This window comes from Bufo gargarizans, chromosome 2, assembly GCF_014858855.1.
Source record: "Bufo gargarizans isolate SCDJY-AF-19 chromosome 2, ASM1485885v1, whole genome shotgun sequence".
In the NCBI taxonomy this organism is placed as follows: domain Eukaryota; kingdom Metazoa; phylum Chordata; class Amphibia; order Anura; family Bufonidae; genus Bufo; species Bufo gargarizans.
Window position 1 is genome coordinate 148439973 of NC_058081.1, and position 22974 is coordinate 148462946.

Below are 22974 nucleotides of genomic sequence, written 5' to 3' on the forward strand. Positions count from 1 at the left end.
AGCCTAGTGACTTGATCTTGAAATCTACCACAGCCTTGTATTTTATTATTGGAACATACCCTGTATGATGTACTATATCTGTTAGAGGAGTGATCTGAGTTTGAGGGAAATTTTCACACATAGATATTGTGTTAGGATATCATTAAAGTGTAACTGTCATATTTTTTATTTATGTTTGTAATGTATAGGGGCAGTGATACTGACCATTTTTGTAATATACTTTAATTGCTGAAATCGTACATTTCTATTAGAAAATAGCTCTAAAGTGGCCCATTTTGAGCCTTAGCAACGCTCCTCTGTCTTCTGTTTACATAACTGTGGAGACTTGCTCAACACTGACTGTGTTATGTAAACAGAAGACAGAGGAGCGTTACTGAGACTCAAAGTGGGCCACTTTAGAGCTAGTTTTCTAATAGAAATGTACGATTTCAGTCATTTAAGTAGGTTTATACAAATTAAATTGATTCAAAAAATCAAAAAGAGTGGCTCAAATCGCAATCCTGTTCCGAGCGGAGCAAGTCTATGTTGGGGTAGGTTACAGTTCACACTAAATCCAAAGTTATATAAAAAGAGACCGCGCAGCTTATAAATCTTCAACGGGAAACTGTTCAGTCAGATTCGGAAGCAGAGAGCATTCAACTCCAATCTCAGTCATTCACTCTATTTCCTAGATATTATATGGAAAGAGCTTGACATAGTGAAGTACTGCAAGTATTTCTTTGGTCACGCATTTATTTTTATACTCATAAGATTAAAATTAATCAACACAAATAAAATCATATGAAGTATTTCCTCCGTTTTTTAACTTCCCGACCCGGGTTTCACTTTCGCTTGCTTCGTCAGGAGCAACACAAGGTTTAAATCCCAACCGCCCTTTTATAATCATGTGGGTGTTATCAACTTTCATCTAACCTTACTAAAAGAGGCAGTCTCCACCTATCTATACTCCATCATACTATTATACTTAAAAAATGCAATCCTAAAATATTCTATATAAAATATTTTCTTTATCAGTAATTTAAGTATATTACAAAAATGGTCAGTATCTCTGCCCCAATAAATTACAAGAATAAAATAAATAATGACAGCTACACTTTAAATGGTTTTCCATTTTAGATAATTACATTCTATTAGATGTTTTTCCGTGACTGTAAGTGGAGCATAAATGGTGTTCTGCTTCTGGGACCTCTCAGCAATCAGCGGTAATCTGTTGGAAAGCTTGTGACCATTGTTCAATTTCACTGCAATGCCACCACAAGGGGGAAGTGAAACATGACACACTGGCCAACGCGAATCAGTGGGCTGTCTAAGCAATGCCAGTCCCTCTAGAGCGTTAAGACACTTTGGCTAAATGGTGAGGATCCTGAGTGCTGGACCACCGCCTATTAACTCCATAATAACCAAGTGCCGTACATGTACTAAGCTTGGTGCAGGTCATTAATCTGGAGTGTCATTCCCGTACATGTACAGTGCGGGATTACAGTTGTGCAATCTAGCGGGAGCAGGGTGGGTCCACAGCCGTTGACCCCGAGAAGAAGACAGAAGTGCTTTATTGCTGTTTCTGCCTTCTCCTTTCCTTGGGCGTTTTGGGTATAGCAGAACCTGCAGACCCAGGTCTGCCTGTGTACAATGCACCCACAGGGGGATGTTTTCCCCTGCACCAGTAGCTCCTTTTGATGGAAAAGTGCAGACACACACAAAAGAAAGTGCCAGAAATCTTCTAATGACCTTTGAGGGGACCTATCATGTGACCAAAAATATGTAATTTTTTTTTTTGATCAAATGCTAATAAATGGGGGGGACGGGGACGCAGAAGAAATGCCAACGGCAAACAAAATCGTTGCCATAGTGGCCTCATGTGAAACTTCATATATATATATATATATATATATATATATATATATATATATATATATATAGCAAAGAAAATCCGCAGCACTCCTTGAAGTATAAAAAATGTGTAGTTTTTTTCACACATGTCAAAAATAAGACAACGTTTCGGTTCTCTCACAGAACCTTTCTCAAGTCAGGTGACTTGAGAAAGGTTCTGTGAGAGAACCGAAACGTTGTCTTATTTTTGACATGTGTGAATAAAACTACACATTTTTTTATACTTCAAGGAGTGCTGCGGATTTTCTTTGCTGCTTAAGTCCAGAATCGACGAACCACCGCGGGCACCACATAGCTATAGCTGTATAACTAAAGGAGTGCTGCCTCTATGGATATATATATATATATATATATATATATATATCTTGAGAAAAATAGGACTGCACTCCAGATAAAAGTGAAAAATAAGTGGAACTTTATTCACCCATGATATGGCAACTTTGCGACGTTTCGGCTTCTTGTGAGCCGAAACGTCGCAAAGTTGCCATATCATGGGTGAATAAAGTTCCACTTATTTTTCACTTTTATCTGGAGTGCAGTCCTATTTTTCTCAAGCCATATTATTGGGGCATTGCCGCTGCCCTTTTGGATTTTGCACCCGTTTCCTGGTTGGTGCTCCCGCTGGATTTTCTTCAATATATATATATATATATATATATATATACAATGCAAAGAGAGAGCAGCAGCACTTGTGGATGTAGTCGGGTGCAGAAATCCTCTGACCTTAGGCAACTCGGTCAAATATGGCTATAAAAATTTTCAAAGAAGAGGCAGCACTCCAGAGTATCCGTAAAACGACCCGCTTGCACAGGGGAAAATAAAGCGGGTCGTTTTACGGATACTCTGGAGTGCTGCCTCTTCTTTGAAAATATTTATATATATATATATATATATATATATATATATATGAAAACAACAGACACAAAATAGGAAACCCACTTTCATAATTTATTTTGGAATTGGTTTGTATATTTAAAAAATAAAACCGCTCATAATAATTATGGTTAATAGCCATAAAACTGGGAGGATTGCTCAATACAGTAATCATATGGATCTGACTGGACAGAACTACGAGAACTCTACCCTCTCTCCCCAAGGAGAGATAGTACCCCGCAAGCATCTTCAGAACGCATAAGGGAACACATTTTAGTTAGGGAAATGCAGTGACAGAACAAGCTGGCATAATGGCCATATTATTGAGCGTGACCGCACTATATCACATGCATGTATTCATATGAATCTCTAAAGGTTGTGTCGGCAGCCCTGCTTACAGAAGGCAGTTGTGACGGCCTCTCTCCAGAGCATCTGGTTTCTGGCTCTGCAGACTGAAGCTGGTACAAGCCTATACACTAGGAGTTATTTACGGACATGGAACACTAGCAGAGTCAATTGTCTCATCAGTTACATTTATTAAAATCTGCTCCACAGTCTGAAAATCTTAGACTACAAGCAACACATTCAAATAATTACTGAAGAAGCTTAGCAAGAAGAACAAAACAAGAAGCTGAGAATAATTATTTGTTCTTGCTCAGAGTCCTCTGCTTCTCTGCATGCTCCACAATCTTTTCCTCCACATAAAGTCCTTTGCGTTTCCTCACAGAGTTCATGTATTTCCTAGCTTGATTTCCGGAGTCCGCCTTCTCTCCAAAGTGTAGGTATTCCTCCTCTGTAGTGGGGACCCAAAATGGGTCGCTTGAAATTACCTGATAAAAAAAATATATATATTAAGTTACCCTTGTAACATGTGCCAAAACCATGTGATATTAAAGGGGTTCTCTGGACTTTAGTCATATGATTGGGGGTGGCCGAGCAATCACTTCCATTCTAAGGGACCACTATTTCAGCACATGTAGACCTGTTCACACAGGGCAATTAGACAAACAATACAACTATCATTTATCAATAATATACATTGATTGTACAAGCGTAATACTAGACTAGGTCAAAGCTTGAGGGGGTCTGCATGACACAGGAATTCCTTCTTTGATGTTTGAATCTTTGTGCCATACACCATCTCCTAAGGTCCTACACCCAGCATCCCTCAGAGTATCAGCTTTACCTGGAAAGTTCCTTTACATAGTACCGTCCCTTACAAACAGTGGAAGCTGCCATTTGGTGGCGTGACTTGTGACGCTACACTAAGTCATCTAGTTCAAACAGCACTTGATGAATAAACACAAAGGTTCAGGTTTTCAAATGATCCACAAAATAATGTCCCATGTAGCTAACCTTTTGGTACACCTGGAGGTGGCAGCTTTGAATGGAGGAATGCCTCCTCCACTTCTAGGTGTTCCTAGATGTCTGTGGCACATGCACAGGTAGCAGCAGCAGATCCTCTGCACTTGCGCCAATACTCAAGGCAATGGCTCTGGCCCGAGATTGCCAGGGCTCGGTAAGATGTCTGGCCATGTCAATTAAGGAGGTGGGGGGTGGTCTCTTGAGCAGAGGTACTTCATAAGGCTGATTTTGAAAGAATTGGATATGTTAGAATTGATTCACTCATCTACAGTACGGGTCCCACTTTTGAGATCTGCTCCTGTCTCAAGAATAAGGCCGTATTGCATGCCGTCGGGAATGGAGTGAAGGATCGGCTATTTTTGGAAGCCCAACAGAGCTGAATGGAGATGGCTGTGCGCTCCTCTACATCCCTGATGGTGCACTCGGGGCCCTGTTCTTGAGACAGGAGCTGGTCCCAGAGGTGGGGCCAGCATCTATCAGACATGCATATGTCCAGATGGAAATACTACTTCAACTTGGAAGTATTTCTTCTTTGAAAGGGGGCAGGTTTATTAAAACATTGAAAAGAAAAATTTAAACTTTATCGCAGCAACCAATCAGACTCCAGCTCTCATTTTGGACAGAATCGTTTAAAAATTAAAGAAGCAAATTTTATTGCTAGGGGCAACTGCTCCACTTTTCACAGTTTTGATAACCCTCCCCATCATTCCAGATTTCATTGCTACAGTTAAACAACAGACAACAAATCCCTTCTACTCCTAAATTTTTAATTAACCGCTTTGGTTGTGAATCTCCTTGTAATCACATTGCATGGTTACAGATAAAGCCAATTAAATCTGTAAAGATTAAGTCTGTTATAACCATGACAGCAAGATTACCAATGTGACAAATCTTTTCTCTCATTAACTCTATTGTACACAAGAAGTAGTTTAATGAAATTTGCAGCTACTATTCCAAATCAAGTATGGGACGCGATCAGACAACTGGTGAATTGTAACTATATGTTTCTATCTCCCTCATGCCGGGCATACACAGGAGATACGGCCTGCTTCACACTGCAGTATCTGTGCCATGCATATGTGCAATGGTCTGCATAGAGACAGTACATGAACCCATTCATACGTCTGGTTTTCTCTCCTAATCCCACAGACACACGCATGTTTGGTTTGAAAACCACTGCCAGACACCACCTCTGGTCGGCAGCTTATCTCCCTGAGAACAAAAGGATCTGGCATGTTGAACTCCAACTTGTCTGACGCTTCTCTCTCCCAACATATGCCGTCAACATACACATTAGATGTTTGGCCGGGTTCCAATGACATACATATAGGGGGCCATTTATCAATCTAAAATACGTCTAAATTAGGTGCATTTCAGGCGCAGATTGCGGCGCAACAGCTCTCAACAGGCCTAAAAAAAAGTGGAAGTGGCGTGGGTGGGGAAGGGGACAGGACCATTTTCCATGCCTGTTTTAAAAGAGGTCTCAATGTAAAACAGCTCGGAAGCTGTCTTAGATTTAGAACTGGCAGAGGATCCGCCGAAGTTATGGAGAGGCCGGCACTTCCACATAACTTAGTCGGAACCACCGCCAGTTTAGGGGTTTATTAAGACAGTCGCCTAAAATGCCGGTCTTAATAAATGGGCCCCATAATGTGTATGTGTTCCTAACTTTATCACCACTATAATAGCACACAATTTTTGCAGACCATAAATGCTCAGGCAAAGCCAAAAGTGAAATATAAAGTGCACAACAAACAACTGGAGGACATTTATTAAATCTCTCTCAGATGGCGTCAGATGTACCACAATTATTAAGAGACACACATCTCTTCATAATTGTGGTACATTTGTGCAGGTCCCTATGTAAGCCCCTTGTGAGGAATATGGATTATTATTTAATGTCAGCCATGTTCCCACACCAGCAATCTGCTGTCAGATAGCAGAGGTAGTGGACTCCACAGGGGGGCCCTGCTTCAAAGCCCAGCCAAATGGCAGAGAACTTCTAGCAGGCCACCTTTGTTTTCAATTTCTGGTGTGAGGAATATGGATTATTATTTAATGTCAGCCATGCTCCCACACCAGCCATCTGCTGTCAGATAGCAGAAGTAGTGAACTCCACAGGGGTCCCTGCTTCAAAGCACAGCCAAATGGCAGAGAGCTTCCAGCAGGCCACCTTTGTTTACAATTTCTCACCTCCATTCAGATAGCACGGATCCTGCAGGAAGCTTCCCTGCAGGGGATCTAGGCCATTCCCCAGTTCAATGAACATTATCAGACATCATGGAACTGGCGATTCATAAGGAATTATGAATCGCCCATCCATTACAGATATAAACCAGATACATATTTGTGTCCCTGTGGCCACGATGAACAGGCCCGTGGTCATAGTTTGGTGGTGGGATGCCAGGGAGGGGAGATATACATATCTCCCCACAGAAACCAAATAACGGTACCACGCTTGCTGCCAGCCCCAGAAGAGGAGGAGTGGACTCCTCCCATAGGCCAGAAGGGGCCAGCTACAGGTCAAAAGGCTTAAGCCAGCAAGCGGGCGGGTCTTTTCTTCTGAAGGGGGGTCACGCTGCATATGTGTTTGGAAGGGACCTGGAAACGGCTGAGATCACTGCCTCCCATGTGACTACAGCCAAACCTTACAGAAACCCACTATCCATCACCACCCAAAGGACTTATCCATCTGGTAAACTGACTTTTTGTTCTGCTTAACCCTGTTGTACCAGGCCATATGTATTTACCACTCAGACCATTGTATATATTTTCTATGTATATTGTGTTATGTCTAGTGAGACCTTAAGGCAATTAAATACATAATTTAATCTTGTGCTGCTCTCGTATCTCGATCACGAATCCCCACATCCGTGTTTTGGCCTAGTTATATGCTACTGCGGGTTGGTTTCTCAACCAATATAATCCCGTTAGCGGATCGGGCTTATATCAAACGAGAAGCTGGTGGCAGTCTTCCCGGGCTGAGGAAGCGCTGTGTCACAGGGGCAGTGAAAAGGCTCCCCCAGCTTGTTGCCTCTCTGTGCCCGTGTGGACAGGAGGATTCTGTGAACACTGTACCAAGCTAACCTTACCTGCTCCTCAGGGACGGCATAACGTCACGCCTTGGTAACCCGTGACTATACCGTATCTCGCTGGCTCTACGTAGTTGACGTCCGTCAGTCGGGGTACGTTATTTGTCACATGTTAGTGGCAGCTATCCTTCTATACTTTGACCAGGGGGTTTAACCTGCTTCACTTCACTGCAATTCCCTGCTTCATAATCTGTATCCACCTTATAGCCTGAGCTTTAATGGACCAGTATACTTTTGTTTTATCTCCTTTATCTTTTGTCTCCCTACAGGCTAGTATTATTCTACAAAGCAGGCTTCCTATAGGCTGCAATTTTGCCTCACCATGTATATTAAAAAAATATATTTAAAAAATCCTAAAATTGTGCAGTTTTCACAATGGCCACTAGGCCTAATAATAAGTCAAGACTTCCTGTTTAGAGATATGCTTTACAGCAGCCACCTGGGCCATAGACACAATAGACAAGCGATAAATCATTAACATGTTCTGTGACCTGTGCAGAGGTCATTGTACAGGGAGGCAGTAAATAAGCTGTGACATCACCTATTGTGTGGATCCTGTGTTATCTATACAGAGGTGTTATCTGTCATTGTAATCCTGCATGTGATGATAATGAAATGACTGCTGAAATATTACCACTACAGAAACATATTATTTGGCTTAGTGATTAGTGCAAGAATTGCAGGACTTTAGTATTTTTAATTTTTTTTATATAAGAAAGTGACATACAAAATTGAAAAAATAGGTCTACCATAAAAATCCCACTGTCATTTTAAATACACATTTAGTAACCAGATACATGTCAACTGCCTATACACCAAGATTCTGATAATAGGACTACTTTAGAGTAATGTTACTTATACAATTGCTCAAGTAATAGGGTAGGTTCATTTACGGTGATGTTTACATTTATAATCAGCAGACTGGGCCAAGTCATCTCTACAGAATGGAGTATTACACTCAATCTCCTGGGATGAATGATGTCATCAATGATAAATAATGTCTGCAGATAAAGATGAGAAACATGTTGATGCCTAATGAGATGTAAAAACAGTAAATGATCTCACAAGCGAGCCTCACAAGCCTCATTTACCACCCCCTCCTGTAAATAGGTCTGTGTAAGGTTGGCATGTGTCTAAGATGCTCTGTGGGATTATCGCATAAACAAGCAAAAATCTGGATTTTTCTCACAGTTGTAAAGTTATTTTGGGATCAGGTGAGGCCTTGTTCCTGTCTAACACAATATTAAAAAAAAATTTGCTGCATTTTTTTTATTAGTGTAAAAATCATAACATTTAGATGCTACGTGTGAATAAGGCTACGTTCACATTGGTGTTTACTGGTTCCGGCAGGGGAACATCCTACCGGATCCGTAACTACAGTGTACATACGTCAGGCCCTGTTCACTATAATGGGGAGCGGCGTGGATCCGGCCAGACAAAAAACGTTGCAAGCAGTGGTATTTGTCCGTCCGCCTCTTGGGATATTTGCAATTCTGCGGCCGGATCCACGCCACTCCCTATTATAGTGAATGGGGCCAGACAGAGTTCCCGCAACTCAGAGATGTACACTGTAGCTACGGATCTGGCAGGCTAATTTCCTGCCGAAACGAGTAAACGCCAGTGTGAAACAGACCTAAGACTTGCTTTTCATGGCTGCTTCTGTTCCCATTAAAGAGGTTATCACATGATTACTGTAAAAAAAATGAAAATCAGTACCTGACAATTTTTTTTTAACAAAAGTATAACCAGCCCTGTAGCTTACATGGGTCCAGAGATCTCCACATTCATTGCTGCAATAGTTTTATTGCGCCAATTGATTTATATCGATCTATCAGCTGGGGGGGAGGGGTGTCCTTTCTGTTGCAGCTCAGGGGGCATGTCCTTTCTCCACAGCTCTCTCCCTATCACAGCTCAAGTGGCAGTTGAAGAACGGAACTGAGCATGTGCGTCCACCTCAGCAAGGTGGACAGAGAAATAAGAAAAAGAACAATCAGCAGGTGGTGCTGTACAGATACATCGTATTGAATAACTCATTGGCTATGCTACATTTTTTATTACATGCAATTACAAAAGTTTTCAAATCCAGGCGTATACTGTATAATTTCAGTGTAAAAAAAAATGCAGCATACAAAATCTGCGATCTCAATTAGTACATTTGGTAACGTGCTTGGAGCTTCCCATTTAAGCATTTCCAGGGACATGTACTGAACTGTAGGTTTGCCACGGTCTTCAATCAGAGGTTGCAGTGCAGCTTTGACGTGCAACACACTGCAAGGTATAATCGGGGTCCGTGTAATAAAATAAATAAATACAAAAAATCTAAATCGCACTTGTGAACTGGACCATTGACTAACGGGTTAGTGTTTAGTCCGCCCGCTGTCCGTTCTGCACTCTGACTCATTGTTACACAACTATGGGTCCATTCACACGTCCGTGTGTGTTTTGCGCATCCGCAAAACACGGACAGTGGCAATGTGCGTTCCGCATTTTGCGGACCGCACATTGCCGACACTAATAGAATATGCCTATTCTTGTCCGCTATTGCGGACAAGAATACGACATGTTCTATTTTTTTTTTTCGGGATCGGAATTGCGGACCCGGAAGTGCTGCCCCACAAAAATGAATGGGTCCGCAATTCCGTTCCGCAAAATGCGGAACGAAATTGCGGACCCTAATAGTATTTACTATACATAACCAATCACTTGGTGTCGGTCTATACCTGACATGTCCGCAGGAGAAATGTCCCTGTACTGGTCGATTGTCCCACACTCGCACATAGTAAATGCATAATGGCCAGCAGACGGCCACATCATTACCCTCACTCCTGCCTCCCGTGAACACAAAGGTCTTATTATCACGTGAAAAGGAAATTCTTACAGATGTAATGTGGCCAGATTAAAGCGCTGTACAATTCCACAGTAGGGCTCAGCGGTTGCATTATGCACACACTGAACATACATTATGTACGGTAATTATGCAGCAAACCTCCCTGGCTATAGAAAGCACCACAGAAGGAGCGCCCACCCTAGCGAGGTCTTTTGTCTGCATGCCGCAGCCTCCTGGAGAAATACATTTTGCATACAGTGTGCGCCTCTCACCAGATTGGGCACAAATGGCAAATTCTCCCAAAAAAAAAATGAAAAAAGAAAAGCTAAACGAGCAATCAATGCTGCTCCCGTCTTTAAGTGGGATTGATTGATGAGAAAAGCTTCTCAGTCTTATCTGTGTGTTCAAACACAGGCCTGTGATATAAAGCATAAAATGACAAATTACTCCGAGCTAAATTAGGAACTTGGCAAGGAGCCCCCAAGTCTCTGGTGGACAGACAGGTACCATTAAGTGCAGGACAGATGGAGTGAATCTTAGCAGTAAGTAAACATCTATCCAAATCCTTTTTTTCTGCTGAGTGAAAACACCAGGCTCTTTCAATGGGAAATCTGTCACAATGCATCTGCTGCGGATACATGAGACAGCACAAGCATAGGTAATGCCCCAGCTCATGTCTACGGCTGCACACGTTCCCCAGACACCAGCACGCTCTTTAACCATTGAGACCACAGGGCTGTCTGATCCTCGCCTGCACACATGCCGGGGGCACCGCCACAATAAAGCTTTGTCTTCTCCTGGCGCAGAGAGGAGGGGACACTGGTTATCAGAACCCAAGATACACTGGGTGGTCTTTATAATACGCAGTCATGCAGGTTCTAACTGGTTACCAGCAACCAGAACACTGGTCGCGTTATTGGGTGGCCAATTTAAGAAACATGCAAGGAAAAACACAGAAGAAACAAGGCTACGTATGGCAATTATAATGTGGTTTGGGGATATCACATAATAGATATGATAGACAGATATACATATATATTTTATCTATTTAGGAAGCGAGAGAAATAGATATACATAGATATGCGGAAATCCATTTGCCAGTTTTACCAAACCATGGAATACAATAAAATAATTGATTTGCTTCTTTCTCATAAAATCGGCAAATCAAAGCTCAAACAAGGGCAATCATGGGAATGTAATAGATAGATAGATATCGATATGACAAATAAGATATATACGAGATAGAAAGAGAAACTGACAGACAGACAGATAGATAAGAGATATAGATAGAGACAGATATGAGATAGATAGATGATAGATAGATAGATGTGAGCTAGATAGATGTGAGCTAGATAGATATGAGCTAGATAGATATGAGATAGATAGATAGATAGATAGATATGAGATAGATAGATATGAGATAGATATGAGCTAGATAGATATGAGATAGATAGAGACAGATATGAGCTAGATAGATATGAGATAGATAGATATGAGATAGATAGATATGAGATAGATAGATATGAGATAGATAGAGACAGATATGAGATAGAAGGATACTGTATAGATGATAGACATATAAATGATATAGATAGACAGACATACAAATGATAGATAGTGTATATAAATAACTGTATCTAGATGACTGGTAGCAGGACGTTTGTTCGGTGGACAACACAGCCCATCAATCACGCTCCTCGCCCCATGAATCCTGGAACCACAGAACTGTTATTCTACGCTGGGAAGCCTCCTTTGTTGCCTGATGAAAGTGCATTTCATAATGTAATTGTACAATTTCTGGGGCTGTTTTTTCTTCTCCCCAAGTGTTATTTTTGGAGCAATTAAAGGTTTTCTTACAAAGGCCTTCTGCGTTGCAGATACTAGAGGAGGACATGAAAAGAACTGTGTGATGCCGCTTCTCCTTTAGGGGTTTTCTCATGTGTACCTTTGGAGACACACGTTTAGAATTAATACATTTCAACGCTTGTCTTTTATCAGCTGCTGCACAAAGAACTAGACGGCTCTTTTGGACATAATTATTTCAGAAATGCATGTCTTTTTGGTAAAGCTAGGCCCCTTTTATGTTGCCTATGGATTTTCTTTGTTTTTAGATCTGAATTAGCTTTAATGCAGGTTTCTCCAGCCATCTGGTTTTGAAGATAATAAGAATGGATTGTATTCAGGGATCTTCCTGATGTGTCGGATAGTGAGCGGGCACCATCCGCCTGGTGACTGGGCATCCAGTCCTATTCTGAACGTCAAGAACGTTATTTTCTGACCTGATCACCTGTTTGTGTGGATGGGAAACAAGCAGTTTCCTGAGATAGATGGGGCAATGCACCCCACGATAGGGGATGACATGTTTACTGATGTACAGCTGACATTCGGATCAATAGTCCCAGTGCATTGTACAACCCATCTTATAAAACTCTTGTGTAAAGGCGGGTTTACACGAGCTGATAGAGCGGCCAATTGACGGGAAGGGACGGTCGGCTGCTCACTGGTGGAGGAGACCGCTCCACAGTATGAGGGCGAGGGATTGCTGTAACTCATCCCCATACAGAAATGATGGTTGATGTACCTGCACGAACGACAGGATCACCCGCTGAACAAGCAAAATGCGGCACATTTAGATGGCCAGATTATGGCGAATGAGTGTTCACAGGAACGGTCGTTCACGATAATCTGGACAATTTTTGGTTTGTCTAAATCCACCTTAAGTGCAAAGGTGAAAATAGAGTATAAAGGGGCATAGCTGGCGGGGCATGTCGTGTCCTGGGTGCCAGTGGGGGAGACACTGGCTTGCCCAGGGTATTTACATACAGGGCAGGAACACCAATCTGAATCTTTGCCCTACGTGAAACAAAGCTATGGCTCAGGGTGCATTCACACCACTATATGTATTTTGCGATCCACAAAGTGCAGATCCGCAAACTATGGATATTTGTCTTTTTTGCAGATCCACTGACTTCAATGGGTCCATGAACCGCATTTTGAAGCCAAGTACGTAATGGACATATGGATGCAGAAGACATATGTGTGCTTTTCGCATCAATATGTCTGTTCCGCAAAAACACAGAACATGTCCTATACTTATCCATAAAATGCAGACCCCAAAAATGCAGATGCAACATGGACCACATCCATATTTGGCCGGTCCACGATTTGTGGGCCCCAAAACGTATATGGTCGTCTGCATGGGGCCTTAGAAGTAGAGCAATCCCCATAACAAAAGTGCACACCGCCACACACCTACCTCGTAGAGCGAAGGCTCCCCGAAGGAAAAAGGACAACACAGCTGACGTCGATGGAGGACATAGTACACATACTCTATAATGGAGAGGGGCTGTCCATAACGACAACAGAGATAAGGTTTCCTATTCCGGGATTCCCACCAATTAGAAGTTTATAGTGTATCCAGAATATATATCATTAACGTTATCAGTCAAAAACTAAATTGATTCAGAGCTCTTCTATATTCCCCACTAATTACGCCGATCTGAAAGTGAATAAGAGGGTGTTATTGGCTCAATTACAGTAATTCCACCCCAAAAATACCTGTCAGCTTTCACAATAAACTGGCCAAATTAAACCCTGCTCTATACAGAGTCTACTGAATATATTACAGAGGACATTGTGGTGGCTTTCACGTCTATGAATAAATGCAAGGAAATCAGGCAGGGTCCCGATCAGCCCAGGCCCATATGCCGGCCTACACATGATACACCATCCTTAGGGACAGAGCATGTCGCTCCCCCTCAGTAACAGCAGTGCCAATGAGGTCTTCACACTTCCATATACTTAATCGTTTCCACATGCTCCTCGCAATTGAAATGCAAACTTGTGAAATGCATCCGCCCAGTCATCTTCGGAGAACACAAGGCCTTCAGGTCGGGAGCTGAGGACTGGCGGAGCTCTGAGCAGGCTGGGGACCGAGGCCAGGACTGTGTCATTGTCGGCAGAGCAGTATGAACTATTGCTAGGCCGCTCCATCTAATGGCAATGTCATTTACAGCTTGCAGCAATTGCATACAGATAATTGAATCGGTATCAAGTACATGTGCAGAATTTATATTCTTTCAGCGCCTCCTTAGGCTGTGTTCACATCACGTTTTTAGTAGCCTGTTAAAAGTGTTCATTCCTTTTTTTTTTCCTTAAAGGAATTTGTGAATGGATTCATAGGTTTTTAATAGGGCCTCTGTCATGGTTAAAGGGGTTGTCTCACTTTAGCAAATGGCATTTATCATGTAGAGAAAGTTAATACAAGGCACTTACTAATGTATTGTGATTGTCCATGTTGCTTCCTTTGCTGGTTTGATTTATTTTTCCATCACATTATACACTGCTCGTTTCCATGGTTACGGCCACATTGTAATCCATTACATTATACACTAATCGTTTTCACGCTGTAATCCATCAGCGGTGGCCGTGCTTGCACACTATGCTCTGGTGGCCAGGGCCATGGGAGCGGGCATAGGCTTCTTCCTATAGTGTGCAAGCACGTCCACCACTGATGGATTGAAGGTGGTCATAACTAGGGATGAGCGAATCGACTTTGGATGAAACATCCGAAGTCGATTCGCATAATACTTAGTTTGAATACTGTACGGAGCAAGCACTCCGTACAGTATTAGAATGTATTGGCTCAGATGAGCCGGAGTTATTACTTTGTGAAGTCTCGCGAGACTTTGCATAATAACTTCATAAATTATTTCTACAGTAAAAAAACATTTCATGAACTCGGGTTCGGTTACAAGTGGTACCTTAGAAGTTATTATGTGAAGTCTCACAAAACTTTGCAAAGTAATAACTTTGGCTCATCTGAGCCAATACATTCTAATACTGTTCCGTACTCACTCCGTACGGGAGTCAAACAAAGTATTATGCGAATTGACTTCAGATGTTTCATTCGAAGTGGATTCGCTCATCCCTAGTCGGAACCCCTGGATATGAGCAGTGTATAACATGATGGAAAAATGAATCCAGACAGAAAAAGAGGCAACATGGACAATCACAATACATTAGTAAGTGCCTTGTATTAACTTTGTCTACATGACACATGCCATTTGCTGAAGTGAGACTACGCTTTAAATGTGTCTGTCTTACAGGACTCATTTTTCCCCGGTGATCTGTGGTCATTCATGCGCACGTCACCACTAAGGCCACTGAATGCCTGGCAGCAGTCACAGGAGTGTGTACAGGATGATGCTGGATTGTTGGGACTGTCAGAAGTAGAAGGAGTCTATTTTTTATTTATTTTTTACAAATTTAAATCTGTACAGGCAGTATTTTTTTTTGGGGGGGGGGGGGGGGGGGGGGTGACACATCATAGATGAGGACAGTTGCTGTGGTGCACATGACCCCTTCCAGGCAAGATGTTTATAGGCGTGGACTGGAAGTACGGTGAAGAATACAATTCAATAATACTTTCTTGATTATTACTGGCATTTCCAATGTCTGATTTTTCTGGTGATCTGTACTGTGACGTCCATTGGACTACTCCTTGCTGCTACAAATTTCGGAATGCTACAGTAGATGTGTCATTGACTTTATATGACTCGGCTTCGAAAATCAAGCTTTTTCAGTTAAAGAATTGTCAGAAAAACAATGTCCTCTTACCTAGTAAAGGTGGAGCTCTGCCCGGCAAAGTCGCAGTGTAATCCCTGATTATACTACAATACGCCGGCACATGTCAATGTGTGGAATTCATCAGCTTCAAAGGCCTGCTATTCAGGGAACGCACAGAACTAAATCACGGATGACTTTCTATTGTAATTGACTTGATAAACGAAATGAATTTCAGCCGAACTGCATTTGTCAACACTATTCCACAGCCAAGACTTGCTGAGCGTTACAAGCGCTCGGGGACCGGCTCTAAGTAATACCCTTTCTAATGCCGCCATACTTCTTATTTTATTTATCTGCCCTAAGTGAGCCTGATAAAAGGCAGGCATTACAACTTCCAAAGCCACAGAACAGTTTCCTGCTCTGTCACAAAAAAAGGTTCTTTCTCTCGCAGACGCAGCGAGGATAATGCGATACTTCTCCAAGGACGCAGGCTGGCAAACACAATATGAAGCGTCTCATTGAGGGACTACATTAGTCTTTGAAATGTCAGGTGACACGGAGGACAAGTTTAACGACTTACTACATATGAGAGCTGAGATCCATTTTAATAATATATATATATATATATATATACACACACACATATATATATACTATACTGTGTATATGGGTATATATATATAAAAAATTACTGAGTATAGCGGTAACCTCTAATGCCAGAAGAATGTTTGTTACTGAATATTACACTATGATGTCGATTTATTACAACTGTGTGGTGTAAAAAATGCTATTTCTTAGTAAGAAAAGTACTAAAAGAAAATAATATATATACACTACCCAGCTGTACATTATAAAATGCCATGAATGTGACATCGCTGGCGTATGAAGAGGCCGATCAGCGTGGGTGCCGGAAGTCCATGACAAACATTTGTAATCTGATTTTCCCACAAGGATAGTTGTCTGGTTTGGGCGACCGACCCCCTTGGACATCAGTGGCTGCCATATAGGCGCTTGACCCCAGCACACAACACACACTACGGTCAATTTCAAAGGAAGCCAATTTAACTATTTGTGTATTTTTAGAGTGTGGTAAACCGGAGTACCTGGAGGAAACCCATGCTAACATGGGGAGAACATATAAATGCCATGCAGATGTTGTCCCTGGCTGGATTGGAACCAGGACCCCAGCGCTGCAAGGCACCAGTACTAACCTAAAGATAGGCCATCAATAAGTCTCAGAGGAACCCTTCAAAGGGGTTGTGTCACCTCAACAAATGTCCTTTATCATGTAGGGAAAATTAATACAAGGCAGTTACTAACAGTGATGGTCAGTTTGCAGTGTTCGCCAGCGAACACATGCGGGCTGCCATCTTTAGTAAGGTAGACTCACCCGTTCGGCGATGCACAGGTAAGCCCTTACCTGTGCCTGTGCCGCGAGCTGGTCTGAAATCAAATGCAGTCACCGGGAGCAGGCAGTTCTGAGAACAGCCAGATGAAGGCCCCCCGGCGGCTGTTCTCGGAACTGATTTCAGACCGGCTCCTGAAAGGAATCTGTGAATGGTTTCATAGGTTTTTAATAGGGCCTCTGTCATGGTTAAAGGGGTCGTCTCACTTCAGCAAATGGTATGTATCATGTAGACCAAGTTAATACAAGGCTCTTACTAATGTATTGTGATAGTCCATGTTGCCTCCTTTGCTGGGTGGATTCATTTTCCCATTGCATTATGCACTTCTCATTTGCATGGTTACGACCACCCTGTAATCCAGCAGCAGTACCATGGGAGTACGCATAGGATAGTGCACTTTCCTACAATGTGCAAGCACGACCATCACTGTTGTTTTGCAGGGTGGTCGTAACCACAGAAATGAGCAGTGTATAATGTGATGGAAAAATGAATCAAACCAGCAAAGGAAGCAACATGGACAAGTACAATACAGCACGGTGGCTCAGTGGTCAGCACTAGTGCCTTGCAGCGTATCTGACCAAGGACAACATCTGCATGGTGTTTGAATGTTCTCCCATGTTTGTGTGGGTTTCCTCCGGGTTCTCCGGTTTACTGCCACGCTCCAAAGACATACTGATAGGGACCTTAGATTGTGAGCGCCACAGGGGACAGTGAGTGATGCTAATGTCTGTAAAGCGCTGCGGAATATGTCCGCGCTATATAAGAGTGTAAAAGATATCATAATAATTACTAAGTGCCTTGTATTAACTCTGTCTACATGTTAAATGCCATTTGCTGAAGTGAGACAACCCCTTTAAGATACATCATAGTACATATGCATGGTACACAGATCAGTCTACATGGACGAAAAAAACGGATAAACTGTCAGTTTTTAACCAATGTTTTTTCACTGATGCCTGTCTGAGAAATTGACGTAAAAAAGGTCCCCTTCAATTGTATGGGGGCTGTTGGCCGGTGAAAACGAACAAGTTAGATGTTTATTTTTTGACATCCATTATTCACTGGCTGTAAAAAAAAAAACAACTGCTGTGTGAATAACCCCATAAACTACCACTGGTCATAAAACGGACGCGTGACGGCCGTTACAAAATTGTCCATCACATGTACGTTTTTCACGGTCGTGTACATGTAGCCTTAAAATGGGATTTGCAAAGCTTTTAGATACTGTCTTTTGCTGGGCAGGTAAAACCGATGGCATGCAGCAGTAAACGTATTGTGTGTGATCAGTGAAGATAGTCATTTTCCCTTTAACCTGAAGGTCAGTAAAAGGCAGCGAGCTCGGATTCGTTTTCAGAAGGAGTTTAGGAGAGTGCGCTCCATCTAAGATACTTCCTTTGTTTTATCTTCTATCATTTTTTCCCCAGACCTTCAGGACTCCCACTGGGCAGTAATGTGTCTTGAAATTTCTATGTTTTCTCACTCCTGAAATCCTACTCGGCCCCAGACAGACACCCAACATCTGGCATGGGAGCGGGGTGTGCCTGCTAGGCACGGTCAGCTGTTATCTTAATGAGAACAAACCCAAACTGGGCACATTTCTACATTACGTGTATAAAGCGACAAATTAATAAAATGTAAGACTATACCCACTCTATTATAGCTACAAACAAGGCTCATACCAAGTCCCTGCTCTCAGACAAAAGAGTCTGAAAGAAACAACTGGCGGCAGAAAACAATACAATAATTCAAAAAGTTCTGTAGATGGTTAATGCATGAACTAAGTGAGTATTAGAGAGATCCGATTTCTCCTTGTGGACACTCCCTAGCAGTCGTAAAGAGACTTAGAGTACTTTCACACTAGCGGTTTTGTTTTCCGGCGCTGAGTTCCGTCCTAGGAGCTCAATACTGGGGAAAAACGGATCAGTTTTATCCTAATGCATTCTGAATGGAGAGCAATCCGTTCAGGATGCATCAGTTCAGTCCCTCTTACGTTTTTTGGACGGAGAAAATACCGCAGCATGCTGCAGTTTTATCTAAAAAATACTGAACATTTGCCGGAATGCCGAATCCGGCATTAATTTACATTGAAGTGTATTAGTGCCGGATCCGGCATTAAGTGTTCCGGCTTTTCTGTCTGTGCATGCGCAGACCTTTAAAAATGCAAAAAAATAAATACCGGATCCGTTTTCCCGGATGACACCGTAGAGATGGATCCAGTGTTTTTAAATGCATTTGTCAGACGGATCCGCATCCGGATCCGTCTGACAAATGCCATCAGTTTGCGTCTGTCTTGCCAGATCCGGTGACGGAACTGCCTGCCGGAATCCTCTGCCGCAAGTGTGAAAGTACCATTAGGCCCCTTTCACACGAGTGAGATTTCCACGCGAGTGCAATGCGTGACGTGAACGCATAGCACCCGCACTGAATCCCGGCCCATTCATTTCATGTTCTATATTCTGCGTTTTTCACACAGCCCTGGCCCTATAGAAGTAAATGGGGCTTCAGTGAAAAACGTATCGCATCCGCAAGCAAGTCCGGATGCAATGCGTTTTTTCACTGATGGTTGCTAAGAGATATTGTTTGTAAACCTTCAGTTTATCACGCGCGTGAAAAACGCATCAAAATGCATTGCACCCGCGCGGAAAATATTAACAACTGAACGCAATCGCAGACAAAACTGACTGAACTTGCTTGCAAAGTGGTGCGAGTTTCACTGAACGCATCCGGACCTAATCCGTCACGCTCGTGTGAAAGAGGCCTTAGGCACACAATGCAGATCACGCACGTTTTTCTCTACGTGGATTCTAATGCAGAAAGACAGCAGCATAATACAGTACCAGCAAGGTAGATCAATTCTCATGTACGCTTTGCTTTTTCGTGCCATACGGATTTTGAAATCTGCCTCATGTCATCTGTTTGTGCGGATTTCACCCTTTTCAAAGCAAGTCTCTGACATCTGTGGCAAACTGCATAAAATCCGCAACAAAAAACACAAGTAACACATTTTTTGGAGCGTAAACGCATAGAAATCCGCATGAAACATTAGTGCGGAATTTCTGCACAGAGTCCGCACCCATGTGCAGGTAGCCTAACGGGCATGCAAGTTAGCGCACAGATTGCTTTTCTGCTTTGGAAAGCTAATTTGTATACCTTTTTCCCAGAGGAGCACTGCGTGACCAATAAGGCCCCATTCACACGAGCGCGGGTGCAATGCATGAACGCATAGCACCCGCACTGAATCCGGACCCATTCATTTAAATGTGAAACTGTTTGTGAAATTGGATAACCCCTTTAAGCACTGACATAAAGGAAAGCCTCCTTCCAACAGGTGGTGCCAGAGGCATGGCTTTCTTTTTGGAAAGAGAGCTAATTTGCATATTAGAGATATATAATTACAAACAGTGCAGTTACCGGTAGCGATCACTCAGAGCAGTAACTGGACGCCATGGCGAGTAACAAGTTCTATCTACGACCCGTATATGAGGTCGGATAGAAGTTATTGCCAACTGCCATACAGGCAGGCAAGTAAGTGACATCCGGTCAATATTAAGGCCACACCAATTAACAACCAGTACACGCGTGCCCCCCTTTCTGATCTGACATTTGTGAAAACCAAACAGATGCAGGAACAATATTTGCATTATTTCCTAAGTCTATGGGCAGAAGAGCACATGAAATATTAACATGAATGAATTACGGAGGGGCGCCCATCTGCCAGGTTCTCTCCAATCATCTCATCTGATAATAATGTCTTTACCTCCCAGTGACTGAACACCAGCTGGGGGCTGGCCAGGCCACTTGTCCTCTTTCTTATTTCATCAGCAAAGCCAAAGCTTTCGGCCACGGGTAACACAGCTTTAATAATGAACATGTCCGTTCCTTCTTTCATCTCCTCCAACAAGACACGACCTTCTCTTTTAGACAGCACACCATACACACGACCTGCAGAAGACAAACACAAACTGTGAAACAAACAGTAAATAGCACTAGAATTATTATTTTTTAACCCCTTCATTTCTGGAAGGATTTTCCATTCTTGTTTTTCATTCCCTGCCTTCTCGGAACCATAACTTTTTTTTTATTTTTCCTTTCACATAGCTGTATGAGGGCTTGTTTTTTGCAGGATAAGTTGTACTTTGTAATGGCACCATTTAATAGTGCACACGATGTAGTAGGAAGTAGGGAAAAAATTTAAATGTGGAGGAATTGAGGGGGCAGGACATTAGTACTGGCATTTTCTGACATGGCGATGCCTATGTCATATTATTTGGATTGTTTATTTTAATTTTGAAGAAAGGGGGGTGATTAGAATTTTTATAATTTTACTTTTTACACTTTTTTATAAACTTTTTTTAGGCCCCCAATTGGAGTTTAATGGAGTTTTGGCCCCTTAAATGGAGTTTTGTTCTTTTTTTTAATTTTTTTTTATACAAAATTCTGTATATTCCGATGCAGTGCTGCCACCTGCAGGCCCACATTACCAGTAATTTGCCTAGAAGCCTTGTAGAGGCTTTGGCCTATTACCACTAAGAACTACCTTCTTCATCTCACCAAGGGGAAGGCATTCCTGCCCAGAAAGTATCCACTTCTGTTTTTACCTTTCAGATACCGTTGTCACATTTGGCCACGGTATCGGAGGGGTTAAATGTCTGTGATCGGCATTATCACCAATCACAGACAGTAGCCCAGGGTGTCTGCTGTGTGAAACAGCAGGCACCCGTCAGCCATGCATTCACCCCGCTGTGAAGCAGGTGTCATTTGTAAAGATCCTACCTCCAACGTATATAATCTGCAGTGAGGAAGTGGCTAACATAGGCGCCTTTAGTCGACAGGTAAAAGCGCACAGGCATTGTACACCGAGTGTAAGCTCTGTATCGTAGATGTACAGGTCCTTCTAAAAAAATTAGCATATTGTGATAAAGTTCATTATTTTCTGTAATGTACTGATAAACATTAGACTTTCATATATTTTAGATTCATTACACACAACTGAAGTAGTTCAAGCCTTTTATTGTTTTAATATTGATGATTTTGGCATACAGCTCATGAAAACCCAAAATTCCTATCTAAAAACATTAGCATATCATGAAAAGGTTCTCTAAACGAGCTATTAACCTAATCATCTGAATCAACTAATTAACTCTAAACACCTGCAAAAGATTCCTGAGGCTTTTAAAAACTCCCAGCCTGGTTCATTACTCAAAACCGCAATCATGGGTAAGACTGCCGACCTGACTGCTGTCCAGAAGGCCATCATTGACACCCTCAAGCAAGAGGGTAAGACACAGAAAGAAATTTCTGAATGAATAGGCTGTTCCCAGAGTGCTGTATCAAGGCACCTCAGTGGGAAGTCTATGGGAAGGAAAAAGTGTGGCAGAAAATGCTGCACAACGAGAAGAGGTGACCGGACCCTGAGGAAGATTGTGGAGAAGGACGATTCCAGACCTTGGGGGACCTGCGGAAGCAGTGGACTGAGTCTGGAGTAGAAACATCCAGAGCCACCGTGTACAGGCGTGTGCAGGAAATGGGCTACAGGTGCCGCATTCCCCAGAAACAGCGGCAGAAGCGCCTGACCTGGGCTACAGAGAAGCAGCACTGGACTGTTGCTCAGTGGTCCAAAGTACTTTTTTCGGATGAAAGCAAATTTTGCGTGTCATTCGGAAATCAAGGTGCCAGAGTCTGGAGGAAGACTGGGGAGAGGGAAATGCCAAAATGCCTTTAGTCCAGTGTCAAGTACCCACAGTCAGTGATGGTCTGGGGTGCCATGTCAGCTGCTGGTGTTGGTCCACTGTGTTTTATCAAGGGCAGGGTCAATGCAGCTAGCTATCAGGAGATTTTGGAGCACTTCATGCTTCCATCTGCTGAAAAGCTTTATGGAGATGAAGATGTCATTTTTCAGCACGACCTGGCACCTGCTCACAGTGCCAAAACCACTGGTAAATGGTTTACTGAC

The 22974-nt window shown here is 42.6% G+C and overlaps 1 protein-coding gene across 3 annotated transcripts in view; it reads right to left on the reverse strand.

Annotated features, from left to right (window-relative positions):
- Positions 1 to 3282: 3282 nt before the first annotated feature.
- Positions 3283 to 22974, reverse strand: part of EFL1 (elongation factor like GTPase 1) — a 277476-nt gene continuing 257784 nt past the window's right edge. For all 3 annotated transcript variants that reach the window (XM_044279571.1, XM_044279570.1, XM_044279572.1), the window contains exons 19-20: positions 20779 to 20963; positions 3283 to 3593 (exon numbers count right to left, since the gene is read on the reverse strand). In XM_044279571.1, the coding sequence (XP_044135506.1) occupies positions 3405 to 3593; positions 20779 to 20963 (374 nt within the window). In that variant the 3' untranslated portion in view covers positions 3283 to 3404. The remainder of the gene's footprint in view (positions 3594 to 20778; positions 20964 to 22974) is intronic.